The 27,009-nt window shown below is 47.0% G+C and overlaps 2 protein-coding genes across 2 annotated transcripts; one reads left to right on the forward strand and one right to left on the reverse strand.

Moving 5' to 3' along the window:
- Positions 1 to 1,625: 1,625 nt before the first annotated feature.
- Positions 1,626 to 14,520, reverse strand: recql4 (RecQ helicase-like 4). Its single transcript, XM_018731849.2, has 24 exons — positions 14,250 to 14,520; positions 13,870 to 13,903; positions 13,532 to 13,626; positions 12,940 to 13,086; positions 11,372 to 12,519; positions 11,104 to 11,203; positions 10,627 to 10,777; positions 10,206 to 10,313; positions 8,438 to 8,587; positions 7,750 to 7,842; positions 7,368 to 7,504; positions 6,352 to 6,435; positions 5,995 to 6,183; positions 5,405 to 5,587; positions 5,081 to 5,279; positions 4,384 to 4,661; positions 4,042 to 4,179; positions 3,561 to 3,930; positions 3,271 to 3,400; positions 2,982 to 3,148; positions 2,590 to 2,779; positions 2,319 to 2,499; positions 2,072 to 2,180; positions 1,626 to 1,747 (listed from the first exon to the last, which is right to left on the reverse strand). The coding sequence occupies exons 1-24, from the start codon at positions 14,331 to 14,333 to the stop codon at positions 1,626 to 1,628; spliced, it is 4,587 nt and encodes a 1,528-aa protein (XP_018587365.2). The 5' UTR covers positions 14,334 to 14,520.
- A 208-nt stretch (positions 14,521 to 14,728) lies between these two features.
- hgh1 (HGH1 homolog (S. cerevisiae)) lies at positions 14,729 to 19,586 on the forward strand. Its single transcript, XM_018731841.2, has 7 exons — positions 14,729 to 14,794; positions 15,285 to 15,892; positions 16,053 to 16,153; positions 16,297 to 16,395; positions 16,646 to 16,737; positions 16,968 to 17,090; positions 17,862 to 19,586. Exons 2-7 carry the CDS (start codon positions 15,351 to 15,353, stop codon positions 18,042 to 18,044), a joined length of 1,140 nt encoding a protein of 379 aa, XP_018587357.1. The 5' UTR covers positions 14,729 to 14,794; positions 15,285 to 15,350; the 3' UTR covers positions 18,045 to 19,586.
- The last annotated feature ends 7,423 nt before the right edge of the window (positions 19,587 to 27,009 follow it).

The raw sequence follows: 27,009 nt of genomic DNA on the forward strand, positions 1-27,009 counted from the left end.
CCTCCTCCATCTCCACCTTCTGCTCCTCCTCTTTCCCTTCCACCTCCTCCATCTCCACCTTCTACTCCTCCTCTTTCTTCTCCACCTCCTCCATCTCCACCTTCTACTCCTCCATCTCCTCCTTCTGCTCCTCCTCTTTCCCCTCCACCTCCTACTCCTCCTCTTTCCAATCCACCTGCTCCGTCTCCACCTTCTACTCCTTCTCTTTCTTCTCCACCTCCTCTATCTCCACCTTCTACTCCTCCTCCATCTCCACCTTCTGCTCCTCCTCTTTCCCTTCCACCTCCTCCATCTCCACCTTCTACTCCTCCTCTTTCTTCTCCACCTCCTCCATCTCCACCTTCTACTCCTCCATCTCCTCCTTCTGCTCCTCCTCTTTCCCCTCCACCTCCTACTCCTCCTCTTTCCAATCCACCTGCTCCGTCTCCACCTTCTACTCCTTCTCTTTCTTCTCCACCTCCTCTATCTCCACCTTCTACTCCTCCTCCATCTCCACCTTCTGCTCCTCCTCTTTCCCTTCCACCTCCTCCATCTCCACCTTCTACTCCTCCTCTTTCTTCTCCACCTCCTCCATCTCCACCTTCTACTCCTCCATCTCCTCCTTCTGCTCCTCCTCTTTCCCCTCCACCTCCTACTCCTCCTCTTTCCAATCCACCTGCTCCGTCTCCACCTTCTACTCCTTCTCTTTCTTCTCCACCTCCTCTATCTCCACCTTCTACTCCTCCTCCATCTCCTTCTTCTGCTCCTCCTCTTTCCCCTCCACCTCATCCATCTCCACCTTCTGCTCCTCCTCTTCCCCTCCACCTCCTACTCCTCCTCTTTCTTCTCCACCTCCTCCATCTCCTCCTTCTGCTCCTCCTCTTTCCCCTCCACCTTCTACTACTCCTCCTCCTCCATCTCCTTCTTCTGCTACTCCTCTTTCCCCTCCACCTCCACCTTCTACTCTTCCTCCTGATCTTATCCTCATTCTCCACCTTCTCATGGGAGGTTCTCACTCACCATGACACTAAAGTTGTCAACACAAGTTGGTCAAAATTATCCTGACAACCTTTCTGCCTATTAACACAGAAAAGTAAAACAGAGCACAAAGCACAGCTACTGACAGCCCTGGAACTTGACACTGCCGTCAATCAGTCATGGTCATGACAGCTCTTACGTTTTTGATGTCAGTCTTGGCTGTGGTGAAGCTCTTGGCTATGACTCATGTTTGTGGCCATTGCTATGAGTTGTATTTGGTCATGTTTATGGTCACTTTTGTGGTAGTGTTCATGGTTATAGTTTTGGCAGGAGTGTCAAATTCAATGTCTCAAGTGTTTCAGCATTAACCTCAGTACAGATGACCCTAACCTTAAACTGCAGCACCATTCCACCCTACTGCATAATAGGAATTAAAATCCACATTGAAAAAATCTGAAGTTTATATATTTCAATGACAAGAAGAAATAAGAGAAACTGCTGTGCAAAAAAACATTTTGTAAAATATTTTATTTTCTAAAAAAATTTGCAGGACTTCATAATATACAGTTAAAAAGATAACAGTGAGAAGCACAAACATCCCACAAAGCAAATACAATACAATAGAAGGTATCTGCACTCATGCAGGATCAGTTTCTGTTCAGTTATATTCATTTGGTCCGTATGATTTCCTGTGTAGCAAGGCGGATGATTTCATTGAAATCAAACTGAATGTACCTCCTCCAGAACCTGCGGTCCCGGCCAAACACCTGAGCTGGATAACAGGGGCTCCCTGCAGATGAAAATGAAGAAAACAGGAGATTAGTAAGAGCAGTAAAAGGCAAATTCTAACTATGTTAAATGAACTCTGTCACAGTGCACCTTTCCCAAGACAACCCAATTACTCTGTTAATAGCAGTGTGCACTTGAGAAATATGTTCATTTAACAAACCTGATTTTGCATTGGAGCAAAAGCAACAAATACACAGACACACAAGTTATTAAAAAACAGTCCTGACCCGCATTTAACACACATTCACATGGGTTTGAAAATTATCTACTTTGAAAACTGTTCACCTAAAGCACTATTAAGTTTTCAGGGGAAACAAAAACACACCAATGCCATGAAAAATCCTTGCCACAGCTCTGCCGGAGAACTTCTCATCACTGCGGCTGGACAAGAAACTTCGAATATCAGCCCGAATCTGGTCTTCCCAGTCTTTCATCTTGAAAAATGTGCATAGTCTCAGATAGGTATTCAACACACAACATTTTAAGAGAAACTAGTCAAAGCTTGTATCAATAAAGAAAAATAAATCTGGATTCTAAAAGAGACTCTGAGATCAAGTCAAAAAGCTGCTGACCTTAACAACATTCAGCTCCTCATATTCCTCAGCATCCTCAGCCTCTCTGTCCTTCTGCAGGTTTTTGCTTAAATCAAAGTCCATTTTCTTATCAAAATAGTCCTTCAGCAGGGCCTTCAGTTTGAGGCTCCTGTCTTCGTCCCGTTCGTCGGTGCAGAAACTGCAATTTTGATATGCCACACTGCGCAAAGGTAAAAAATATGGTCTACCATTAGAACAACACAATGACTGGTCTGGTTGAAGCTATATGCACAAGAAGTACTTGTCATACCTGCGAAATGCCTTGAAGCACGCTTTGAGCTGACACAGCTGGGTCTTCTCCTGAGCTATAACTCGCTGGTGCAGAAACTCACACACGTCGTCCATCTCGTCAGCCGTCAGGTCGCCATAGGATCGGAAGTAGAGGGAAAGGTTGGAGAACTCTACCAGGACACCACTCCTTCCTGTGCCACCAAAAGGCCCTGGCAGAGTGAGAGCAAACCTTAAGAAACTTCAGCACCTTTGATGAATCCAACTTGATCTCGTCTGCCTCAGCTTGCTTTGGATGCAATGATCACAATCTATTTACAAAGTGCCTACTGCTTGCCACAGCCATGCTTTTCCACATTCATTCCAGTGCTGATGTATGTGCATAGTGTCTACTGGGTATTACAGGCCTCCCACCTCTCTCTGTGCTCCACTGGAGCTGCCTCAGACCCCTCTTCACCAGCGGTAGCTCCCAACCCATGGTGTCCGCCAGTTCCACCACATCAAACTCCAGAGAGTCGCATACCTCCACCCTCTCTCCAGCCATCCGTTTCCGTGCCAACACGACAGCCACTGGGGGGCAGCTGTCAAAGTAACAACTTCCCCATATGAACAACAAGCAGCTAGCAAACTCAGACCTCAAAGTTCCAGCAGCAACACGAGTCAAATGGACACATCTTCACACATGGAGATGACAGGAACGTACATTTTAGTTAGCTTTCGGAGCTGCTGTGGACCACCGTAGCACACTAGACGGCAAGCTGATTGGGTGGGGTGCATCAGTTCCACCCACTTCTGAGGATGCAGCTCCAGGTAACACAACAGAGTCTCCAGGCCTAAAAGAAACACAGCACGTTGTTCACATACGCTTTCACACCAGAACACACGGTTCACATCCTCCATGTTCACACCTGCAGGTCACATAGTAACAGCAATGAAAGAAAAAGCTTACATTGGAAACACAGAGCAAAAGACATACGCCAGTGTTCGGCTCACCTTCCTCAGTGATGTCCAAGGCCTCCACAGTTTCCTGGATAGGTATGGCCCTCTCATGGGTATGGCACACCCGGGACGCTGGTGTGCTCCCTGTCTGCTGGGCCTCCTCCTGCTTCCAGTCCTCCTGATCTTGACCAGTGACCTCTTCGAGCTCACCATTTTGTAGTTGACCTGTTGTTTCGACTCGTTTCACCTCTGGTGCTTGACCTTCAAACTTCCCATAATGCCCATGTACCTGGTGATCATCTGAATGGCCCTCCTCCTCCACATTCACCTTTTCAACTGAGACCTCCTCCTGCGGCCTTTGCTCAAGCTGCATGTCCGAGGTCTCCATCAATTCCAGCAGCTCTGTATCATCCACCTCCATGGCCTGTAAAACAAAATCTATCAAAATCCATCTCTTACAAGGATCAGACTAGAATTGGCTTAGTTTAAAAACATGACATAACTAGTAATTCAAACGAGGGCATTTCAGTTTTACCTTCACCAGTTCACACTGTTTTTGGTGGATTTGTCTACATCTGCAGGGGAGAAACACCTTCTGGACCAGCTTTTTGACTGTGACATAATCAACTGTGTCAGCATAGATATGCCTGCGAAGCTCATGCAGGTCTCCACCCTGTGGGGAAAAGGTCAAGTTAATTGGTTCTGCCTTCTTCAGTCACAGTACCAAAAGGACTATTCCATTACATTTAGTTCACCACTGGTGGCACAGCTCAATATTCAGCTGGAAAAAAATCCCCGGTGTGCCGAGGTATTGAGTGATATTTAGCCTGGGACCAGCACTGGTCTTGGTGGTCTGGTCCTTTGCCCGGAATCTCACCTCTGGGTCCAGGAAGAGGTGGCAGTGTGCTGGCTCACTGTCTCGCCCCGCCCGGCCAATCTCTTGCACATAGCTCTCAAAGCTTTTGGGCATGTTGTAGTGGATGATGCCACGGACGTCTGACTTGTCCAGACCCATGCCAAAGGCCACCGTGGCCACCACCACCCGTAGCTCACCACACATAAAGTTGTTCTGCACACGGCGTCGCTCTGAGGCCGACATTCCCGCATGGTATGACTCAGCAATCCACTTCAGAGGCTTCCGGATTTTCCTCATGGCTAAGGGTTCAGAATGAGACAAGACAGCTTATTACAGCTTACATTTCATGGATTTTAATAAAATAAAGTGCAACCAAGCAATCGATTTTGGTTTTGCACCGGATGTGGCTTTAATAACAATCTAAACGGAACAAATAGGCTGTTTAATTATACACAAAGACATGAATACTGACATGGCTATTCATAAATTTTGACTTCAACAGAACATAATAAACCTAACCTTGTAGGAATTTGATTTCACTGTGACAATAAAAAAACTGACAGTAAATACATGCAAAAAATCTGCAAAATGAGACATAACTGAGAATCATTCACAAAATGCTGATTGATCATTCAGAGTCTGTACAAACACGTTACACAATGTACCCATAAACATACAGAAAGGGAAGAAAAGAGACTTAAATACGAGAAAGCTATACCCAGTGCCTTCTTCCTCTTCCCCACTGGATTTTGTTCTGACTCCTCGTGGAGTGCTCGCGACGACTCCCTCAGCATCACTCCCTGCAAGCAGGTCCTGAGTAGTGCAGCAATGCGGACAGTCTCCTCCCGTCGGGTGCAGTACACGATGACGGACTCAAGAGAGCCAAAGCGCTCCCCCTTCAGCAATGACACAAGGGCCTGGTTCAGGACAAAAGGAAATCTCAATTAAAGCTACCATGATGCACAGAAACACAGGTAAATACACTCAGGCAGTGACGGAACCCCACAGACGGACGCTGTGCAGAAAGCATCCCTGAGCTCACCTGGTTCTTATCCCTGTCCATGGAGACAGATAGCTGCAGGTTGCTGGGTATGGCGGCACTGCGCACAGCAATGCCTTCTTTGTCACCAATTTCCAGATGGCGGGCAATGTCCAGTGCCGTCGACAGAGTGGCGGTGGCTGTCAGTCCCAGCAGACAGCGCACGCCAAGTCGATCCCTCAAGACCTCAAACAAGAATGGTTTACTAGCACGTAACAGAAACCACGAATGCTCCGGTCGAGACGCCTGGAATGCTTCTACTCATTAATGTAACACAGGGCTTGAGCCAAGGGAACTGGGTTAAATGAGAATCTGTATTTTGCTTTAATGAAACAGGATAGGTACAGGATTCTACAAATGACTAACATCCATCTGGTCCTTTAAGAAAATCACAGAAACCATTAGTGCAATAAAAATCATTCTGCATTAATACCACAGCCTCTGTCGCCATTGGCAGGGTGGAAAAAACTGAGCTTCAGGAACTCACTTAACATTCCTGAAATTAAACGTATAACAGTTCAAGAGAAAAATCCTTATTTTAACAGACTGCAGCTGAAAACAACCCAAAGACACCACCATTCAACATAGCTTACCTTGCACAGTCTCAGGTAGCACGGTCGGAAATTGTGGGACCACTCGGACACGCAGTGGGCCTCGTCGATGCAAGCAAAGGCCACTGGGGGGAGCTGGTCAGCTGGGGGCAGGCAGCCAGACCCAGCACGCCCACCTCCCACCAAGGCCTCTGGGGACAGCAGCAAGACATGCACCTGGCCAGCCTTCACCTGTAAAAACCATTCCAGGTCGGAAAGGTTAGAGGCACCGCTAAACAAAAAAGACTATGAAGACTTTGAATCTGCAAGTACAATCCAAAAAGGTATCATGTAAAACTTTGATAGGCATGAATTCTAGGCCTCATAGTCATAAGATACATATTGCACAGAACAACACACCCTTTCAATTGCAGCCTCCCTTTGTTTCTTAGTCAGGTTCGAATGGATGCAGGCAGCTTTAAACTTAGGAGGGAGTCCAGAAAGCTAAAGGAAAAAGTACAAAATAAGAATCACAATTATCAACAGTTCTAAAATCTGTTATTTCTATATATTGCCCTTCCTACCAGGTTGCCTCAAAGTGCTGAACAAATAATAGTAGACACAGGGCAAAGACACGTCCAACAAATTACAGGAAGTAAGACAAAAAGCCAGAAGGTAAATCAGAAATATTTCCTGCGTCATATGTGTGTGTAAATTTGTCTACTTAAAACAACTTAAAATGTAATAATGCCCCCCCCAAAAAAAAGAAATCATTTGAAAGACATTATACAGTTCTCAAAACATTATGTAATGAAGTTAACCAAAGTTGTTTTGATCCTTCTTTACTGATAATCCATTTCTGATCTTTGGCCTTGTGTTCATAGAAAAAGTCATAGTTTTTCCCTGTCTAACAAGGGCCTGACTTGGGTTTCCAGGAAATGTGTTGTTGGAGGTGAAACCAAACTTGCTGCATTATTTTACAGGATGAATGTAAGAAGATATCATTCTCCAAGCAATAGTGAGAGAGGCCAAAAACCGTACATACAAATAGCTCTCCACTGCTCAGCCACATAATTTGCAACTAGAATAAGCTCATATACTCATTTATATTCTTATTTATTATTCTTATTTGCTCCTGGTAAACCTCAGAGACATGAGACGTTTTGGCTGGAGGTGGGCAGGACGGCAGTCATGCTGTTCTTTTATGGCATGTTTGCATAAGTAGAGAAAATAGGGTCACTAAATTGTGACTAATGGACTTTCAAGATAAAATTAATGCATCCACAGTGCTCCTGTATGCACTTTGTAAACCATTTGCTTGGTCCGGGTAAAGTATACATACCAGCTGTGATGCAGCGTGAGGCTGCATTATAAGTGACTACTGTGGAACAAGATCTGTGACATAATATAAAATGAAACAGTAGGGGTGTCGATACCTGATCATCCATCAGTGACACCAGTGGGGACACCACCAGTGCAATGCTCTTTGACTGCTTTGCATACAAATATGCCGGAAGCTGGTAGCAGAGAGACTTCCCCATTCCAGTCGAAAGAACTACCAGTGTGGAGAGACCTAAACAAATACACATTTTTTTTAAAAAAAAAAAAGAAACACACACACAACCTCACCTTAAAGATTAAATTTACTTCCATTGTAAATAAAGGTGCTGGACAAATAAATTAATGAACAAAATAACAAAGCACTTTGAAAAATCCCATTCATTTAAAAAAAAAATATATATAAAGTTAAAAGCTAAATATTATCTCACTGAAAGAATGCTGATGCTCGGACACACAGTGGAATTCTCAATGTCTTACCCGAGAGAATTCTCATGATGGCCACTTCCTGTCCAGGTCGGAAGGCCTTGTAGCCAAAGTCTGCGAGAGCTTCATAAACCTCAGGAGTAGCAGCTATTACATTCCAAAAGAGAAGAAATCAAAAGGCCATTTGCCATGTGAGCCAAGTCTCAGAGAAACAGTTTTGTTTAACTCAAGTGCAACACCACATTTAACACATGCTGTGCTTTGAAAACCCACACAAACTTTGCATCTCTAGTCTGAAAGTGCTTAAACATGTGTTGCTTGACTCCCACACTGAGGAAAGCAGCAAAAGAGGCTTGTAAGTCATCTTGAAGAGTGATTTGCTATGCTACAGAAGCAGTATACCATCCTGGAGACACAGGCTGCTCTCTGCTCCCCTGGGAGTATCTAGTGACAGCTGTAGGTTGTGCTCATATTTGCTTTACAGGTTATATTCAGAAGTAGCATGTATGATCCTTAGACCGCATTTCTTCAGTTCGGAGCTCAACTGGGGCTTCTTGAAATATCACATACTAAAAAATGACAAACACAGAGGTCTGCAGGGGAATATTTGTTTGACAAGTAGCTCCACTCCAGTATTTATCTGTACATTGTATGCATATTTTTGCTGTCCAAAGTCCTTGGCTGCTGAACACAAGGGAAAAGAGTTACTTATTTCCAAGAGGATGTTTACAGGATACCTTACCTTTCACTTTGCCATCCTCTGCCAGGTCATAGAGAGGCTTCATGGGTGGGGGCGGGGTGGGTTTCTCATAGTTGGGCCGGATGACATTCAGGAGAATCTCCCCACTGTCATTCTCTATCTCTTTGCCCTCCCCATTACAGGTGGGGACATCTGATGGGCCAAGCAGAGAGCAAAGGAAAGTAAGGGTGAAGTTCTGGCCCATAGATCACTGTCTCCACTAGCAAGGGATGCTGCTCTAATCAGAAGAGAAGCGCTTCCCAATAAAACTAGGGGACAGCTAGTAGTGTAGTGTAGTGGTTAGCGGGACTACCTTTGGGCCCACAGGTTCGAGCCTCACCTCTGGCTGTAGTACCCTTGAGCAAGGTACTTACCCTGAATTGCTCCAGTAAAATCTATACAGCTGGGTAAATAATTGTAGTCGCTTTAGAGAAAAGCATCAGCTAAATGTAAAACTGTGTCGTTGAGGTATAGAAGGTCTTCTTAATTAATTTTATGTTCTGTGAAGTAAGTGTGCTGACATGAACTAGTGTCCTATCCAGGGTATACTGTTCCTCACACCCTATACTTTCAGGATAGGCTCCAGACCACCGTGACCCTGCACTGGACAATCTGTCATTCACAACAGAAGGATAGATGGAATACTATGAAAGCAGGCATTCCCTATGAATTATCTACAGGAAACTACCCTCAATGTCATCCACGCCTGATGCTTAAAAAAGCAAACAGCCTAGTGCAGCTAATGAGCTGGTAGGGCAAATGTGGTTTGACTGCAATGATGGTGGCCTGCGCTTGTCATTTCCATTCACATGTTGTGGAAACTGTTACATGGTGCAAGTTGTGAAAACGCTGTGCTCTGCAGCGTTGCTGCCCGGAGCCACATTTTCCTAATGCTCTCCTATTTCTCCTGCTTCTTTTCCAGCTTCATTACATGTCTTATGGACTGTTACCTGATGCCTTTAAAACAAATGCACTAATCCTGCACGGATCTAAAGAACATTTTTAAGTTTATTATGCCTTTTAGAACAAGAATCAACAAATTTTATAAACCTATTCTTTGAATGAGTGACACAGTGGCACAGCTGGCAGAGCTGGTGCCTGACATCTCCTAGACTGAGTTCAGACATGGATTTGAATCTGGTTCAGTTTGTGTGGTGTTTGCATGTTCTCCCCATGCTCATGTGGGTTTCTCCCAAGTGCTCCAATTTCCTCTTAGAGTCCAAACATATGTTTCAGGTGAATTTCTTTACTCTACATTTCTCTTAGTGTGTATATGTGTGAGTGAATAAGAGTATGTGAGACTGGCCTCTGATGGACTTGTGCTCCATCTAGTATATCTACCCTGCCTCAGCTTATATGCTTCCATGTTCTGGATCACTACTGCCCTACAATGGATAAGCAATGATCAATAACAGATTTTTCTTCTGACTTAATCACTCTTCATTTTGTCATATCTAAGAAACACACATGACTTTAATGTGTAATATGATATAGCAGTGGAATAGTGATCATGCTGTAGATAATGGTGACAAGGGCACTGGGCTCAATGTCATTCATTTGGTTGATCATTCTCATAGGGAATCAGGGTGAAAGTGGGGGGGGGGGGGGAGAGAAACAAGGTAATAACCCAGATAACTCAAAATGAGTGTGTATCATCATTTAGAGTACAAGTGTTTGACCATGGTCACTAACCAGGATGGATCACAAGCTCAACACTCGGTTGTGGTCACTGACTGGTTGGCAATAGGAATGTATGGTGGTGGTCACTAACCAGGCTGTTCGCAGCGCAGCGTGCCTGTGGCCCGTGCCACCTCCTCCAGAGTGGGGAGCTCAAATGGCTCCTCCTCCACAGCACTGTCGTCAACCTGAGGAGTAGGAGCTATGGACACAGAGAGACAACACCGACATCTTTTTTCACACTCTCAGCTCACCGTTTCTCGTGGTGTTCGGCTTCACAAATTAAATGAAAAGCATTGCATGTCCAGCATAATAAGTACAAGGAAGTACACAATAAGTACACCCCCCGTATAAGACCTACTAACTCTTCCCCGTGTTCACATCAGTTACGGTGCAGTTCATCCTTGCATGTATGTGATGCACAAGCTATAGTTCCAGTTACCAGGTTATTTCCATATCTAGTCTTTTGTGTGGTTTACATGGGAAACCGGTCATGTGACTCTAGACATGCCTACCTTTCCCATAGCAGTCCTGTGCCCAGTGTCCGATGCCTCCACACTTGAAACAGCTGTCATTCTGCCGTGCGAGGCTTCCAAACCTCCCCCGGCCCCTTCCCAGTCCGCCTCCAAACCGCTCCCCCTTCAGCATGAACTTCTGCACGTACATCTTGAAAACAAACATACAGATTCTATGATAATGGGGTCAGTCTAACACCGGAAAAGTAAAGTTCTCAACAGCAATGATACTGTAACAGATAAAATTTTTATATACATATATCATTTTCATAGATTAAAATGACGTTTTAAAGGTGAAATGCTTTGAATCTGTCATACTTGAGCATTAAGCATTCGGTATATCTCAATACACAAATGTGATTGAACTTTTATCGCAGCAGGGTTGTTAGGTGGACAGATGTCACCGCTGAAGTTTGCTACACCATGTTATAGAAGAACGACCAGCAGTGCGATACCACAGCTTCACCGTTCACTCACCTGCTTTCGAAGGGCGGCACCTCGTAAGGCAAATCCTTTCACATGGGACTTCTTCTTCAAGTTGATTTTCACAAAGTTTCCATCAATGTTTTTCATTCCCCTGATGTTTAAAACGTAGAAATAATCTTGAATGCAAACATTGTCAACTTATTCTAATATAGAACACATTATCTGCCTTAAACTCTGTCCCTGCAACATTCTCTAATCTGTATTACGCACACGTTGTGTGGCATAAAGATACTTTCACAAAAGTGAGACAGAGCCCTACCTCAGTTTCACTGGATTCTTTGGCCTTGTGGAAACTGAATGGACTTCCTCCTCGTCCACTTCCCCTAGAAGGTTTTCCTGTGGCATCTTCTGTTTCTTTATCTTTTCCAGACTGTTAGGGTCCTCCAGGTCAGTGCCGTCATCCTCGGTGGCCTTCACTTTTTTCCTCTTAGATTGAGGTGCTCTTGAACACTCCACAGACCCATTTCTGACCCTCCTTTTCTTTTTGGTAGAAGTCTTCTCCAACTCCTCACCCCCCTCCTCAAACTGTTCTCCTTTGGCATCAGATTCCCTCAGCCTCTTTCTACTCCTTCTCTTTGCCTCTTTACCCTCTGTCCCACCACTATGACCTTCACTCTGGCAGGAGGCCAGTGACTTGCCCCCTCCTTCCTCACACTTGCTGGATTTTGAACGAGATTTTTTAGCAGACCTGACAGGAGGGGTCACCTTGCTGTCCCCAAGGGCTCCTCCTTTTGGGCCCTGTCTGGTTTCCTCATCCACCGTTTCCCTGGTCGTGGCCTTTAACGGGGAACCACATCCACTGGCTCGAGAACAAGCTGTTTCTGCCGGAGACGTTACGCGACTCATCTGCAACTTGTCCCCTGGAGGCAAAGGCAGTGGCGGTGGCTTTTGAGCAGTCTTGGCCACAGTTTCCCTTAGGGGAGTTGCGTCATCCTGGGCAGATGGGGTAACAAGGGAGCTGGCGGCTCCCGTGTTTCCGCTAGTGCCGCCAGGGAGCACCGCAGTTTTCCCCAATGGAGAAGACAAATTGCCTGTAGCTGGCTCCTCTCCATTCTCCACTTCGTCAAATACCTGACATCGCTTCAGCCAGCCGCCGTCCACAGACGAAAGCCGCTCAGTGACCGAGCACCTCAGACGGACCGCTCTCTCCGCCAGGGCGTCTGGTGTGCCTGACGTGGGAGGGTGCCTCTTGGAAAGCGTGAAAGCTGGTAGCATATCAAACAGCTCGTCGCTCTCCTCGGCACAGGAGGCCTCAGCAGGAGTGACGCAGGGCCTTGGACAAGTGTCAGCCGGCCTGGGCAAAGCAGGTTCAGTGTCTGCTGCAACGCTTTGGTGCGGACCCTCTTTCCACGACTTCATGGGCGCCCTCCCCGGAGTAAAAGACTTTTTCAGGGAAACAGGTTTGTCCTGGAAATTCAACCAGGGATATAAATGAGGTTTCTCAACAATGAGAATATCTACTTTCATTCCTCACTCCAACTGAGGTCATGCATTCATTTTTAAAAACAAATTATATTGAGTTTTTTCTCCACTGTGTGGATTTATTAAGTATTGCTAATCTCATTTAAATAAAGAGAACATTTTTCAAACAAAACAAGTTCTAAATATTAATTTTGAATGATTGCAATTCACAGCAATGGTTAAAAATATCTGCCATGTCAAATTATCCAAGGCAAACGCATTTTACTAAAATGAAAAACCCGAGACTTCTGACAGTTCTCGGACAGAGACATGTACTTCAAAGCATAAAAATAAAGTACCAAAATAAACAGAATGTTTAACTTGCACTCAGTTATCATGTTTCCCAATAAAAGAATGCTAATATACCTTTAACAGAGCACCTAAATTTGCTTTAAGCTTCATCCCAAAGTACTGGACAGAGGCGTGGAGTGACTCTCTGTCTTTAGGCGTCAGTTTAGGAGAAGGCGCCGGCATGTTCTTGCGGTTCAGATGGGTGCCCCAGGTGTCAAAATTCTACAGCAAAGATGAAAAGAAAAATGATCCAGACAGTTAACAGTGCCATTTAAAAATATCAAACTGAAAAGGTTCCCCCATAGTGTGCGAGTGACAGAGAAAGAGCGTGTTCTGCTGATGTATGGATGAGTGACCCAGTGTAAATAGTGGATCTAGCAGTGTAAGTCACCACGGTGAATAAGGTGTGTGGGCTCATAACACTACATAGAGTTCATTGGAAGTCGCTTTGGAGAAAAGCGTCTGCCAAGTGAATAAATGTAATGTAAATGTAAAAGTACTGTTAGTCAGGGGATACATCATACAAGACATGTTATTGTGGTGTAACTGTCAAACCTGCTGATGAGAAAAAGGTATCTGAGGACCGAGCTAAAGTTAAAACAGCAGACGTGTAGCATTATTCCTCAGTCTTTGTAAGCGGGCTGTTTACAACTTTACTTCGTTTTACCTTGGATGGGGCCTGGCGCTCGAGGGTCTCCTCAGGCTCTCTGCTGGTGTCTGCGCTCGCCTCCTCCTTCAGAGCCCTGTACTCTCCGTAGAGCTCTGCGGGAAACAAGAGCAGCGCGAAAGTCACTCAAACACCTCTCTTCGGTGCACAGTGAGTCAAGCCAAACTAAGCCTTAAGTTTAGGGAGATAATTCATACCTTAGAAAATAACAAATGAAGATATTATTATAATTAGCATCTTGAATATTCATTAGTATTCATTAATATTCAATTCTGTATTAGAAGCATATCGGAAGAAAATACTAGGATATTGGAAGAAAAGCCAGAAATTCTGCGTACTTTTCACCTCCTCTGGAGCCCTCTCTATATCATCCTAAAAGAAGAAAGAAAAAAAAAAAAGAACATGATAAGGCCTCGCAGGAAAAAAGAATGCAGACAACACACTCAGCGACAAAATGCGAAAATACTACTACCCGCCGGGGGTCTGAAGTAGGTTTACTTATAAGAATCACATGACATGCTGTCTGCAACTATGTGTCTCTTTCTCCTAATGTAATACGCACATTGTACTAGTTTCTAGGAGATGTACGTCACTTGGAGAAAAGCGTTTAACGAAATAAATGTCGGAAGTTGTCGTACTGACTGAGTGAGTGTCAGGAGCTCTAGTACGTCCGTCGTCAGCAGCCTACAGCCACTCTCTGCACATCATCTCCCCTCACCTTGTTTGGCTTCCTTTGGTTCTCCTCAGTAAAGGATTTCTCCCACTTTTTGAGGAGAATTTTGACTCGGTCATATCTCTCCATGATGATGTTCCCTCCTCAGAGACACACTCACTGCCAGGGACGACGGGGCGACCAGCACCAGATCGGAGATCGCATCCACACACACTTACTTTTGCTGTACGTTCCCGTTTACACCCATCTGTTTTAGTTCACTTTAGTTCTGCATTTTTCTTTACGTTTTAGAACCAAAATCTTACACAAATTTAAGTCAACTGTCAATACGCCATTATTTATTTTTTTTATTTTTTGAAAAACAAGCGCTTTAAAATTTTAGCGCGCGACGAAAGGAATTTCCGGGTTCTGACCAATCAAGACGCGTAACAAGGGGCCAATCACAGGCTAGACTGAATTTCTAAGTCCACATGCAAAGCGGAAGCGCATCAGGAATACCGTTCTCTAATTGGACGGACGGTATGTCATTTTTGAACGCGGAAGAATGGCGCTCCAGAGCTAACATGTGGATGCCGACGCGGGACGGTGAGGTTAGTGTTTTCTGTGTATACAATGGAATCAATCAATGCGATGTCTAGTTTTATGGTTTGCGTTTCTTCACATCTTATAGCTTGCTAATTCGTCCCATAAATGTTTGAAGTAACTGCCATGTTACCAAAGTCATCGGCATTTTAAAAAAAAAAAAAAAAAAAACTAGAATTAGATTTGGGGTGAGATACATCAAAAAAAAATTATACATAAAGGTAGGTTGTGTTTCTGTGAATACATGATAACACAAATTACGTAATACTAGCTGTTAATGAAGTTGTTCCGGTAGAAGTTGCCTAAGTAAACCATACCATTGTGATTGTCTAGCTAGTAATGATGTAAAATTGTAAATCTTCTTGGACTTAAACTAAAGTCAAAGTGCCAGCAAAAGGTTAATGTAACTAAAATCAACACAACCTGTGCCTTGATATTTCCCAGTTACCACAACGATGACTACACACCTGTTGTCATCTTTTTGTGTTGTCTCGACAGGTGGGCCTCTATGTCTGACTAATTTAAAAACTATTGGACAACCAATACCTTCAAAGTGAGAATACGATGTTGAGCGACACGGAAGCAAAAGAGCTGCTCTCTTTCCTGACTTTGGAAACTCGTCCGGATGTGAAGGGGCAGGCCACGGAGTACATTCTCGGTCTCACTGCTACCGGAGATGGCTGCAGATACCTGCGCGGCAAGCCGGACTTCATCAGAGCTCTGCTGACTCTCACTGGCGACCTTTCGGTTGCGATCGTCAAAGACTGCTATCACGCCCTCATCAACCTCTCCGCGGACGAGACCCTGCACCGGGTCCTTGTGAAAGATGCCGACGTCCTGCCCGTTTTGTTTCGCAATCTCCTCGACCCGGCTTACGTGTTCGCGGATCGGATCTGCACCGTTCTCACCAACCTGTCGCGCCATGAGAAGACCTGCAAGGATGTCTTCCGGGTTCTCCAGCAGGAGCAGATAGGCTTGGCTAAGATAGTCGAGATTCTGTGCACAGAGGACTACAACAAGAAGGCCTCCCTCCACTATCTCGGGCCCCTCCTCTCCAACCTGACACAGCTACCCGAGACCAGACAGTTTATCCTGGACAGAGAAAGGTCATTGCTCTCTTAGCCACACGTTTTAATTTCTAGAGAATTCTAGACTAATGCAGTCATTGTAGACTCGATAACTCGGGGATGACCCCAGGAACATTACCAACTACAGTATCTCTTCTGCTGTGGTCAGTCTCTCTTAACATTTTTATTGTGCTTTCAGGTGTGTGGTTCAGCGACTCCTCCCTTACACACAGTATGAAGCTTCTACAGTCAGACGTGGTGGAGTTGTTGGAACTCTGAGAAACTGCTGCTTTGACTATGGTCAGTGGGTTTATCATCTAAACAGAAGTTGGGTTTTATCACCATGTGACATTAGAGTAGATCACGTCTGTGGAGAGGACACAGGCTTAGGAGATGTGTAGCCCATCCCCTGAGTAACTAATGAAATGTTTGCATTCTTCCAGCTCACCATGAGTGGTTGCTGAGTGATGCGGTGGACATCCTGCCGTTCCTGTTGCTACCCCTGGCTGGACCAGAGGAACTGTCAGAGGAGGAGAATGAAGGTGAAGACAACATAGTACTTTGACAGGCTTTTTCCCATGACAGTCTGTGTATTGAAGGAGTTAAATCCTTCAGACAGGCAGAAGACCCACTAGAGGCCAGTATGAAACAGCAACGCTGAGCAGATTTAACTTATTTGCCGTTTAAGAGCATTTACAGCATGAGGTCAAACCCTAATCATCCAGACAGATGCATAAAATGCAGTTAAATGTGTGTTGAATCATATTTAATTTACACTGGTACATTTGATAGGACTGCCGGTGGACCTGCAGTATCTTCCCGAAGACAAGAAGAGGGAGGAAGACCCTGACATTCGCAAAATGCTTATTGAGACACTGCTCTTGGTAAGTGTGAGATCAGTGTTAGTAACGCCAACATCAATATCAACAGAATGATGTTTTGCAAACTCGGTGGATTCTATGTGCACATAAAAGACTCGCAGATACATCCAGTCATTGCACTTTATACTTTCCTAATTTCTTCCCTGGGTTCTTAATGTACTCTAATAGTGTAAGATTTCATGTAAGGGCTGATGAACCACAGTCTACTATTCTCTTTTCATGTCTTTCTCCAGTTGACAGCCACCAAGGTTGGCCGTCAGATTTTGAAGAGCAAGAACGTGTACCCCATCATGAGAGAGTTTCACAAATGGGAGAAGGAGCCCCAGGTCATTTCCGCCTGTGAGAAACTTGTGCAGGTAAAGAGCTCAAGTTCTCAGCTGAGAAGGTTGCCCTCACATCACAGGTTGTATCCATCAAGATAAATGGACAGTGGAAAAAAGTTATTTTTATGTACAGTTGTGTTCAGTAAGAGACCAAATGATGACCAAGTAAATTAAATCCAGTTTTCGGTGCGGAAATCGATGCTTTTGATGTAAGAACAGGATTCCCTAATTTGCTGGAAAAACTTATGCCCCTTCTGCGGTGCGGTGGCAGTCTGGCAATAGGGAGCAGCTCCATGGAAAACATGTCACATTGTCTTGCATTAAACGATGATATACTGCATTAAGTCAGGAGGCTTCTTTTTAAAGAAAGCACACTGCCAAAGGAGGTTATTATTTTACTTTGTCCAGCCATTTTAATCAGTTTTCTGAAACAAACTGGAAAGCATTTGCTTGTCTTTTTTTTTTTTTTAAAAAAAAAAAAAAACTTCCTTCATTCCTTTACAGAATTATTTTTCCAGTATCAAAGGACTAATTTTTCATTTGCTTTCCATTTTATTTTTGAATAAAAAAATCATAAGAATGGAAGTCTCGACATCTGAGATTTTTAAATAGACACACACGTGTATAATTTATTTTTTTTAAAAATTTTATTATTTATTTAAATTCCACAGACTTTCGCGCTTGTTGGAGTTGCATGGATGTGCACCGGTTTTTTCTGCTGCCATTAAATGAGACTGGGGGGTTCGAATAGGTGAACGGTCAGGAAGAACGTTTGTTTGAACTGTCCATGCGCACCTCACCCAGGTCCTGATAAGTGACGAGCCCGAAGCGGGAATGGAAAATCTGATGGAGGTGGACATCCCCGAGGATGTGGAGCTGAAGTTCAGAGACATGGATGCCAAGGAAGAGGAGCAAATTGAGAAGGAGAAGAAGGAACTGACGAGAGCTGAAGCTGAGACAAACGATCCGGAAGCTCCAAGCTCATAGCGCATCGAAGAGCGTTACCTGCCGCGATGTGACTGGAAATTCCGTGTCACGATTTGCAGCTTCATCTTACGAGAGTCGGAAGAGTTCTGCGCAACAGATTGATATGTGTCACGAAAAAAGGAACTGTGAAGGAAAGGAGTGCATGCAATATACTACCAAGGACCATAAACCCAGATGCAGTTTGGATAGTAAATGAAATGTTTTATAGGAGTATAGCTCGTCTTTGCATTTTTGTGTTCAGCATGTGGCCTTACTAAATCCTGTGGATGCTGTGTCCAGACCTCCTTGGTGAGCAGGAGGAGGATGATGGTAGATGTGCAGAATCAGCGAGGTTGCAGTTATTATTCAGTATGTGGTGGTAGCGACACAGGGGATATACAGAGTCCTCAGATCCTTGGTTGATTTTAAACCAGTTCTTTAGCGTCTGTTACCTTCATCTACATATTGTACCTTCATGTACAGCCGTACCCCTTCCGCTGCCAGCCAGGTTAACATTTACATGGCATTCAAGCATTTGGTAGATGCTTTTTTTCAGTCTCGCAACGCTGTAAAAAGTGCATTCTGTAACAGAATTGGATGCAAACAAGTGATTACTGAAGCACAGCTTGTCACCACCATGTTGTCACCCGTATTTTGATAGCTACCCAAAGAAGTGAGATAAAAGTACAGAAACAGGTAGAAGAAGGAAACATGGCGAAGAAGTAACTTGCAAAGGTTTCAGGGTCTCAGGAGAGAGAAGGATTTCAAATATGTTTTGAAAGCCTTCTTGAACGCTGGATGGGATTTAGCAGTTCCGAGGGACATTTCTACTCGAGGGCACGCGAAGAAAGCCCCTCTGAAAGGAACGCAAACTCATGCATTGTATGTTTTGTTGGCTTTCTTCGAAGAGCTTGCTACGTCAGGAGCAGACGGAGTTGTGTAGAATTATGAACTAAATATCAGTGGCTGATACGCAAAAGCTGCCGCTTCTCCGTTTATTTATCGTTCCTGCTCCAGCAGTTTTCAGAGGAGAACGTCATGGGTGTGTTGAGTGACCTCCGAAGGTCCGCAGGAACGCAGCCACTGTGGAAGCAGGTTAGAAGAGCCAGATGAAACACCGACTAAAGACTGTCTGCTGTCACTGCATGAACCATAACTACACATTTCAAACAGGCTGAATCTGGCAGCCGCTGAAAGCATCTGCAGAACAGTAACGCTGTGTGACTAAACCTTTACAATAGGCTTTTATGACTGCACAGCCCTCTTCTGAAACTTTTCGGAGACTACACGCCACCTGATAGTCATATATCATAGATCGCGAGGTCTTCAGGACAGCCGTTTTTCTTCTCCCAGGCATATTTGTACATGGAGTGTAATTAGGGTGTGCTGGCAGTGGGGTTAAGCCCTAAGGACCTGTGTTAGGATCTGTCTCGTGTTTGGGAAAGTGTTGACTCAGCTGAACTCGGCGCGCACCGCACCGCAGCGTTCCGGTCCGCAGGGACTAAAACGGCAGATCCCCTTCATGCACGCAGCTTTCGCTTTTCAATGGGAAATAAACTAGACACAGGCATGAAAGTGAAGTGATTCTTTTGTCCCTTGCGCTTTGGATTTTTGTTGGGGAAGAATTAACCCTTAAAAATGACTATGTCTAATTAATAGCATCTTACATTTATCTACTTACTAAGCTGTTACTGCAGTCAGATGCTGACCTATTGCAAGTCCCATGGAGCCTCTGTGGTCACTGTGTCAGCTCTCACACGGAAAATTGAGAACACTTTATTCAGGGTTCTTTGTCCTGCCGCAGAGCATGTGGCCAGTAGGTGGGGTGGCGATTAGTGGCATCTCCGCACTCGATCAAGGAACTGACCATGAAATACACACATACGCAATGGCTACAACCGCTTATCCCAAGCGGGGTCGCGACAAACCGGAGCTTAACTTGGCGGCGCAGGGCTGGAGGGGGAGGGGACACACCCAGGACGGGATGCCACTCCGCCGCAAGGCACCGCAAGCAGGACTCGAACCCCAGACCCCTCACGCAGCGGGTGCTGGCCAAACCGGCCGTTCCCCCGCGGACCCCTGACAATGAAATACACACACACACACACACATTTTCAGAACCGCTTGTCCCATACGGGGTCACGGGGAACCGGAGCCTACCCGGCAACATAGGGCGTAAGGCCGGAGGGGGAGGGGACACACCCAGGACGGGACGCCAGTCCGTCGCAAGGCACCCCAAGCGGGACTCGAACCCCAGACCCACCAGACAGCAGGACCGTGGTCCAACCCACTGCCCCACCGCACAATGAAATAATACAGTACAAACATTCGTAATGGGTAAGTAATGGTAAAGATGCTTGTCTGACTTTCTAAATCACCTTCAACAAGGGTGCGAGACAAATAAAGGCTGTGTGGCTCAGCAGCCTGGCCTAGTTGGGAAAGAGGTCTATGCAAATAGGCTACATTTTACGTATCAAAAATGGGGCTCTGCTTAAGCTTGGGGATCTTATGTCGCAAACACAGTGTTATTCACAACACAATAAAACATAAAGATCTTAAATGATTTGTGCATTTGTTCAGCACAAAATTTATAGGCTTACCCCCATCTTCGGGACTCCTCCGGCCTTCGGTGACGGAAAATAAATCTATCCTCGAGGCCTCGGATCTCGGCCGTTTCTGACTTCTGACGTACGGCGTAATTTAGTGGCAGAAACTGGGAAAACAAAGGTTGTAGGCCTGACTTGGAGAAACAGCAGAGAAATGACAAAATGAAGCTATGAGAACAAAGACATTGCAATACTGTGTGCTGCCTGTGGCTTCCCAGAGTGTGTTGTCTCCCCCGTGTGGCCAGAAAGGGAAGTGCAGCGCCGCCTCCATCTGCACATGAACCGAGGACAAACAGCACAGAAAAGCATGAGATTAATGTGCTTTTTCTCCACATCCCAACCAGTCCCGTTGCGTTTGAGTGGGTGCGAAACCCTTCAATATAGCTGACACAGAAATAGGTATGAAACTTGCTCCGGAACGTAAGCGATCATTCCAACGTTTTACAAGAAGGAATTCACACACACACTTTCTGAACCGCTTGTCCCATTTGGGGTCACGGGGAGCCAGAGCCTAACCTGGCAACACAGGGCATAAGGCTGGAGAGGGAGGGGACACACCCAGGACAGGATGCCAATCTGTTGCAAGGCACCCCAAGCAGGGCTCGAACCCCAGACCCACCCACCCAAGAGCAGGACCCGGTCCAACCCGCCGCACCACCGCGCCCCCTACAAGAAGGAATTCCCTTGGGATATTTCTTCCCTGATATGAATGTAGATTAAGTACGTTTCACCTCCAAAGAAAGTAAAGTCAATTACATTACAGTGAGGTATTTTCAAAGCAGCTAATAATCCTGGGATTTGTTTGATACGCATTGATGGCTCGGGTTTTCCTCATCCCGAAGCACTTGGGATGTTTTATTTGCTGGTTCTCTGGGCACAGGTGGGTCAGCAGTACCAGTACCAGTACTAGTACCGGGCTCGACTCAAGTACACGATAAATATGTGTAACCGGGGGGGGCTATTTTATCACATTGTCCCCCTCTCTCCCATCCCCATGTTTTCCTTGGCAAAGACAGCGGCCTGGAAGTTGCACCTCACATCCGAGCGGCTGCTGTTTACTTTGGAACCCCTGGAAGGAGGAATTGTTGAGCTTTCCCTAAATCTCGCTGCCTCGTTTCAGCTAGGGCTTTGAAGCTTAACCACAGATTTACTGTCACCATAACGCACATTGTCATCGACGCTCTTACGGCAAGGAACTACCGGGGGAAAGAGGGTCTCGATCCAGAGACCGATTCCTGGGTCTTAGCCTTGATCACATGAAGACTGCAGTGACTAGGGTGCCATAATGGAGCAGCGTTCCCATGATGCACTTCGCACGTCGAAGGGGGGCGCGGAGTTGGACAGATGAGGAGACTAAGGAAGATGAGGACATTGCACGAATGACACCATATTGCACTTTCCCTCTTAACGGTGGACGGTATCTAATTTCAGAAAGCAAACATTAAAATGGGGTGAAAATGAGGGACGATCCTTCAGGGGAAGATCTGAAAACGAAAAAGAAAAGACATCGCACCAGAATCGCAGCGCGTGAACTTTGAAACGGACGCGAATGAAAGTCTCCTCATTAGTACTGTTCTGGTTTCCAGCGCAATTACAGATTTGGAGAAGGTCGCGGGACGGGGGGTCCTCTCGCTGGGCTGGCTCGGCCCGTGTTAACAAGCGACGCGCTCAGCGTCGGGTAACTGGGGCTAAGGGCACGGGGGGGTCGGGGGGGCACGATGGTGATCGAAATCCGGATGAACGCACCGACCCCGTGGGATCGCAGGTTTTCCGTACGAGGTTCTGATCCAACCACAGCACGAGCGCTCCTTCGCCTCTCTTTCCTTCCCACAGCCAAACGCAATCAGCCTCCTTCCTGTGGGCGAGAGGCGCCGCTCCTTCATTAAAAAGTCGAGAGATCGTTCCTACCGGGCCGGTGGCGGGGTGGAGGGCGCCGGAAAGTTATACATCAGGCAGCTGTGGCAGTAAGAGAGATGCCGGATGGCTTCCGGGCCGCGGCGGAAGGACCTGCACCTGTGGGGGGCGCCACTGTGCTGGCGCCAGGCCAGCGGCGATCGCCATCGTTCCTCGTCTCTCGTCGCTGCTGTCCGTCACCTTGACGCGAGTCGCTTGCGGGAACTGCACGAGTAACACTTTCCCCGGTCTGGATGTCGGGAAAGGCCTCGCGTTTAACTCTACGGTCACGGAGGTCACGGCAACCAAGGGCCTCGGAGACCCGACGGAACCTGCGCCGAACGTAAGCGCAGGTACCGGCCGTGTGTGTATTTGTGCTTAATCTTAAGAGCATTAATGGGATTTGTGTTCAGGAAAACAAAAGTTCAGCGTTCAGGGTAACACGTTTTAAACCGACATCTCTGACAGCAAAGCGGAGGTTGAACATCGCACTTTTTAAAATTAAAATCTCCTTTTTTTTTCCCTCTCGAACCGCGGCCGTAGCCAGTTAATGAGCAGGTGTTATAAACATCTCCGTGTTTCCACGGAACGCGTCTGAGCGATATCCGTGCGTCGATTTGCCGAGATACCGCGTGCATTTTGATCGGGCCACCTCCTCGGAGCCCTGGGAGGGAGGAGGCGCAGATGGAGCAGGTGGTAAGAGAATTAACCGGGAAACACTTGAAAACCAAATGGACGCACGCCACCGAAAACAATCCTCCGCGTTTCATGCGGCAGGACAAAGCAAACGAGGAAGAATAACAAATTACATAAAATAAGGAAAATCAGGTTACAGCTTAAATAAACGTCTGTGAGGTTGTCCGGCTGAGGCCGGCGTAGAGGACAACCGCGTTCCCTTCGTGTTCCGTCCGACCCATCCGACGTGTCAGGCTCCCATTGCTGGCGAACCTGGGTGACCGGGGGGGGGGGGGTTCGTCCTCCGTTCGTCTCTTCTGATGGCGAGTGCCGCGCTGATACTCGAGAGCCGAACAGAAGGAGCTAAAAATACCATCGGGTTGGAGTGCGCTTTCCGTGAAGACGACGGCCTGTCCGGCGTCTGGGGATCACAGCCAGCCCTGCTCCCGCCAGGTTAGGGTTGCAGTTTTCAAAAACAGTTTGTTCCCCTGGAGCAGCGGTGGGCTCAATTACAAACGACAATAAACCGCTGAGCAGAAATCCATTTTTCGGTAACCACATGTCCAGCGGTCAGTTCGCCTTTCCAAGGTCACGGTGCACTAAAGCCAATGATGCAAACGTGAAATATCGATCCAAGTGTCCCGACAATTGCTGGGAAATAGTCCTCTCCACGTGGTATCTGGCAGGTCCACGTGTCTCCCCGGCTCTTCTGCAGCAGCTCCCGGAGACGCAGGACACCCGAGAGCTGCTTCGCTTTCCCTCCTCTGTCCACTTCGTCCCACACAGGTGCTGCCCAGGCGGAGCCACACTTTACCCCGAGCTGCACCCCGAATGCGACGCCGTCGCTTCATAGTAACCGACCGAGCCGCACGGACGTCTCCGTGATAAGGCACGCCTCGGAAGGTGAAGGGCGGCGGCTCCAAACGTCCGATCGCTGCGCTGCGCTTCTCCGCAGACAGAGGACGAAACAAAGAAAAAGAGCACGCTTCCGTGAGATGTAACTCACGAGAAGTGTCCACCTGCTGAAGAGTGAAAGGATTTAAGGAGCATATGGAGAAGTGACCCTTCGGCCCATTTGCTCTCGCGGTACAATAAGACCGGTGTTGTTTTCCACCTCATGGGTGCGGTCACCATGCCGGTCCTCTCCATCGCGGTTCATCTCTGAACATCTCTGTGAGCCATAAGATTGGAGCTACGTCGCCTTCGCTTGACAGTCTTGTTGACCATTGTTATAGACTTTCTTGTGCTTTAACAGCTGCGAGCAACCATTTATCTCACTCTTGCTGCGCTTGTGTGTATCTCCTGTGCTCGTCTGTAAATCAGCAAGTATGAATGTGAAAAGTTTTATTTCGAACCCTGGGCCGGCCCTACGGTTCGGGTCCTGTCTGACACCCCCGTACCCTTAGCTCATGTGCTTACGTTGGACTTCTCTGGTCCTGACGACACAAATATAGCGAATGGCGTGTGGTAATGTTTGGACAGCGAATCCCTTAATTACTGGCTTTATCTTCAAATATTGTAACTCGTATTTCTCATTCGTAAAAAATGTGCCTTTTTAGTCACTGTTACTTAAGGACCTAAATATGTACCGGCTCGGAAATGGGTGTCTCGCACCACGCGACAGGATGGACTCGTATTTCATTGTTCTGCTTTCGTGACAAAACGTGGAAGAGGTTGGAGGCGACTCGGGTTTCTGACCGTTCTCAAACGCTGCACGTTGGGTTATTTGCTGCGAAGGGCTCGTGCGATCCTCTGAAAAGGGTTACCGTGTTGCGGGTGTGCCGCGAGTCCCCGCTCGTGTGGCCCAGCCGGTCATCCTGGCCATCCCGGCCCCCACTCTTAAACGAGTGAGCGGAGACCTATAGCCACTCGTCGCCTATCTAACGGACCCGGAAGGTCTGAGCCCCGCACGGCTTTAGCGCCGCGTCGGACCCAGACTCCAATGTCACCCGCTTGAGGCGGTCCGCAGTTTCCGGTGCCGAGCGAGGGGGTGGGGGGGGCGGCGAGGTCAGCGCGGGTGCGCAGACACGCGCTGCTGGAGCCTTAGTCGGGACGCAGCTGGCGTTCGGGGACCCACCGCATTGGCTCCGCGTGGAGTGGCCGCTGGGGGCCCGACAGGACCCGGTGGAGGGTGGGAGGGGGAGTACCGGAGAGGCTTTCGTTTCAAATCGCATGCGAAAACATCCAAAAACAGCACATTTGTTATTTTTAAATCTTCGAGCCCAAGGCCTGCTCTATTTAGCCCTTCCTCTACGTGCACCACTAGCGTAAGTATAACCGTAGGAGACAGCTCTTCATCCTCATGTCTGGGAGAGCTGGGAATCGCCACGGTAACGGCTTCGCTACCCCCCCGGTATTTTCTTCGCTCTCTCCCTCTCAGACACCATCTGCCTCACATTTAGAATGAAGCCTTGAACCGGTGGAGTGCCGCTCTAGGGGAATACGAACTGTAACTGGTCTCCAGAGGGCCCCGGGAGAAAGTCCGTTTCAGCGCAGATGACGCCTTTTCTTGGGGTGGCCAGATTGATTGCGCTCGATATGAGTTGCTTTTCATTTAGTATACATCAGGTGTTGGATTTCCACAAGGTTTATGGCTCTGGTAAATTGATATAATTGTCGGTTCTAGAAAAAAAAATTTATGCTTCACGCTTTTCCTTTGTATGTAAGTTGAGAGTCATCGGGAATGGAGACAAAGGGCTTTGCCTTCGACCTGGGTGGGTTTGCAACGGCAAGGTCGCCGCAGCTGAGTGTCTCGAGCGGTTGGCCTTGACTGGTATATGACATACGTTTCATTTCTTGTGTTTTCAGATGAAAACGTTTAAATGATTTATATGCGTAAATTTCAACACTCAAACTTTCCTGTACACTTCATTTGTGTATGACTGGAAAAATACTGCGGAGGAAAATAGAAGAGAATAAATTCATACTTATAATATACTGCTCCATCTCATCATCGCAGGAGAATAAAACTTTTCTCTATAGTATCATTGGACACCAGGGAGAAAATAAAAGTAATTTAAGGCCTATCAAATGTAGCAGGGAACCTGTCATTAGTCCCTTAACCGTACCTAGAAATGTGGAAGCGAGGACACGCGAGGTCGCGCTGGGGCCCCTGGGTGCGGGGCCGATGTCACGCTCGTCCGCCGGGGCCTCTGGGAAGCTGCAGGCGGCCGTTAGCGTGGCTCCGCGGGGCCCGGACTCCTTAGTGACAGTGACGACATGCAGTGCCAGCGAAGGGGGAGAGAGGAGGGGGTGGGCGTCCGCTCCCTCCACCCGGCGACTATGAATAAGCAAAGCAGGACTCACTTTCCGCCAGCCCTATAATTACCCGCTGGCCTGAAATTAAGCAGCCGGGGCAAAGTGTGCGCTCCGCAGCGAGATAATGCACAACAGATGAGCGGGCGGTCCCCGAGACGTGTCTCGGAAAACCTCAGCAAACGCTAACCTACAGCTCAATTAATGGCGACTGGGCCACGGGGTTCTTTGCCGCAGGGAAACTCCGCGCGGCGGCCCCATTAACTTATTTTAATACCGGCGTGGGCTCTTCCACAAACACGTGGATCGCTGTCGGCGATCCAGCGCGAGGCCTGGAAGCCCTTAACGTTTGATTGACACGCTCGTTGCCACGGATGTGAACTCGAGCTCTCGACCGTGGTGGGGCAACGAGAAGAAACAAACAAATTAAATGAATACGGGACTGTTAAACAGCTACCTGTCTTACGCTCCCTGCAAACGGCGCCTCGACAGCCCCGGCCTGCAGCGGGGCCTACCGTTTGGATTAGCGCCGTCACCTAGAGCAACGACGAGCCAGA

This window comes from Scleropages formosus, chromosome 23 (assembly GCF_900964775.1).
Source record: "Scleropages formosus chromosome 23, fSclFor1.1, whole genome shotgun sequence".
In the NCBI taxonomy this organism is placed as follows: domain Eukaryota; kingdom Metazoa; phylum Chordata; class Actinopteri; order Osteoglossiformes; family Osteoglossidae; genus Scleropages; species Scleropages formosus.

What these genes read in the sequence shown, in the direction of transcription:
- recql4 (XM_018731849.2), bottom strand. Translation starts at nt 14,333, where the DNA reads ATGGAGAGATATGACCGAGTCAAAATTCTCCTCAAAAAGTGGGAGAAA. An exon ending in ACCTCTTCCTGGACCCAGAG is followed by an intron (nt 4,180 to 4,383) that starts GTGAGATTCCGG and finishes TTTTCCCCACAG; the next exon opens with GGTGGAGACCTGCATGAGCT. An exon ending in CCAGTGGAGCACAGAGAGAG is followed by an intron (nt 2,780 to 2,981) that starts GTGGGAGGCCTG and finishes TCACTCTGCCAG; the next exon opens with GGCCTTTTGGTGGCACAGGA.
- hgh1 (XM_018731841.2), top strand. Translation starts at nt 15,351, where the DNA reads ATGTTGAGCGACACGGAAGCAAAAGAGCTGCTCTCTTTCCTGACTTTG. An exon ending in GTCAGAGGAGGAGAATGAAG is followed by an intron (nt 16,396 to 16,645) that starts GTGAAGACAACA and finishes TACATTTGATAG; the next exon opens with GACTGCCGGTGGACCTGCAG. An exon ending in CCTGTGAGAAACTTGTGCAG is followed by an intron (nt 17,091 to 17,861) that starts GTAAAGAGCTCA and finishes CACCTCACCCAG; the next exon opens with GTCCTGATAAGTGACGAGCC.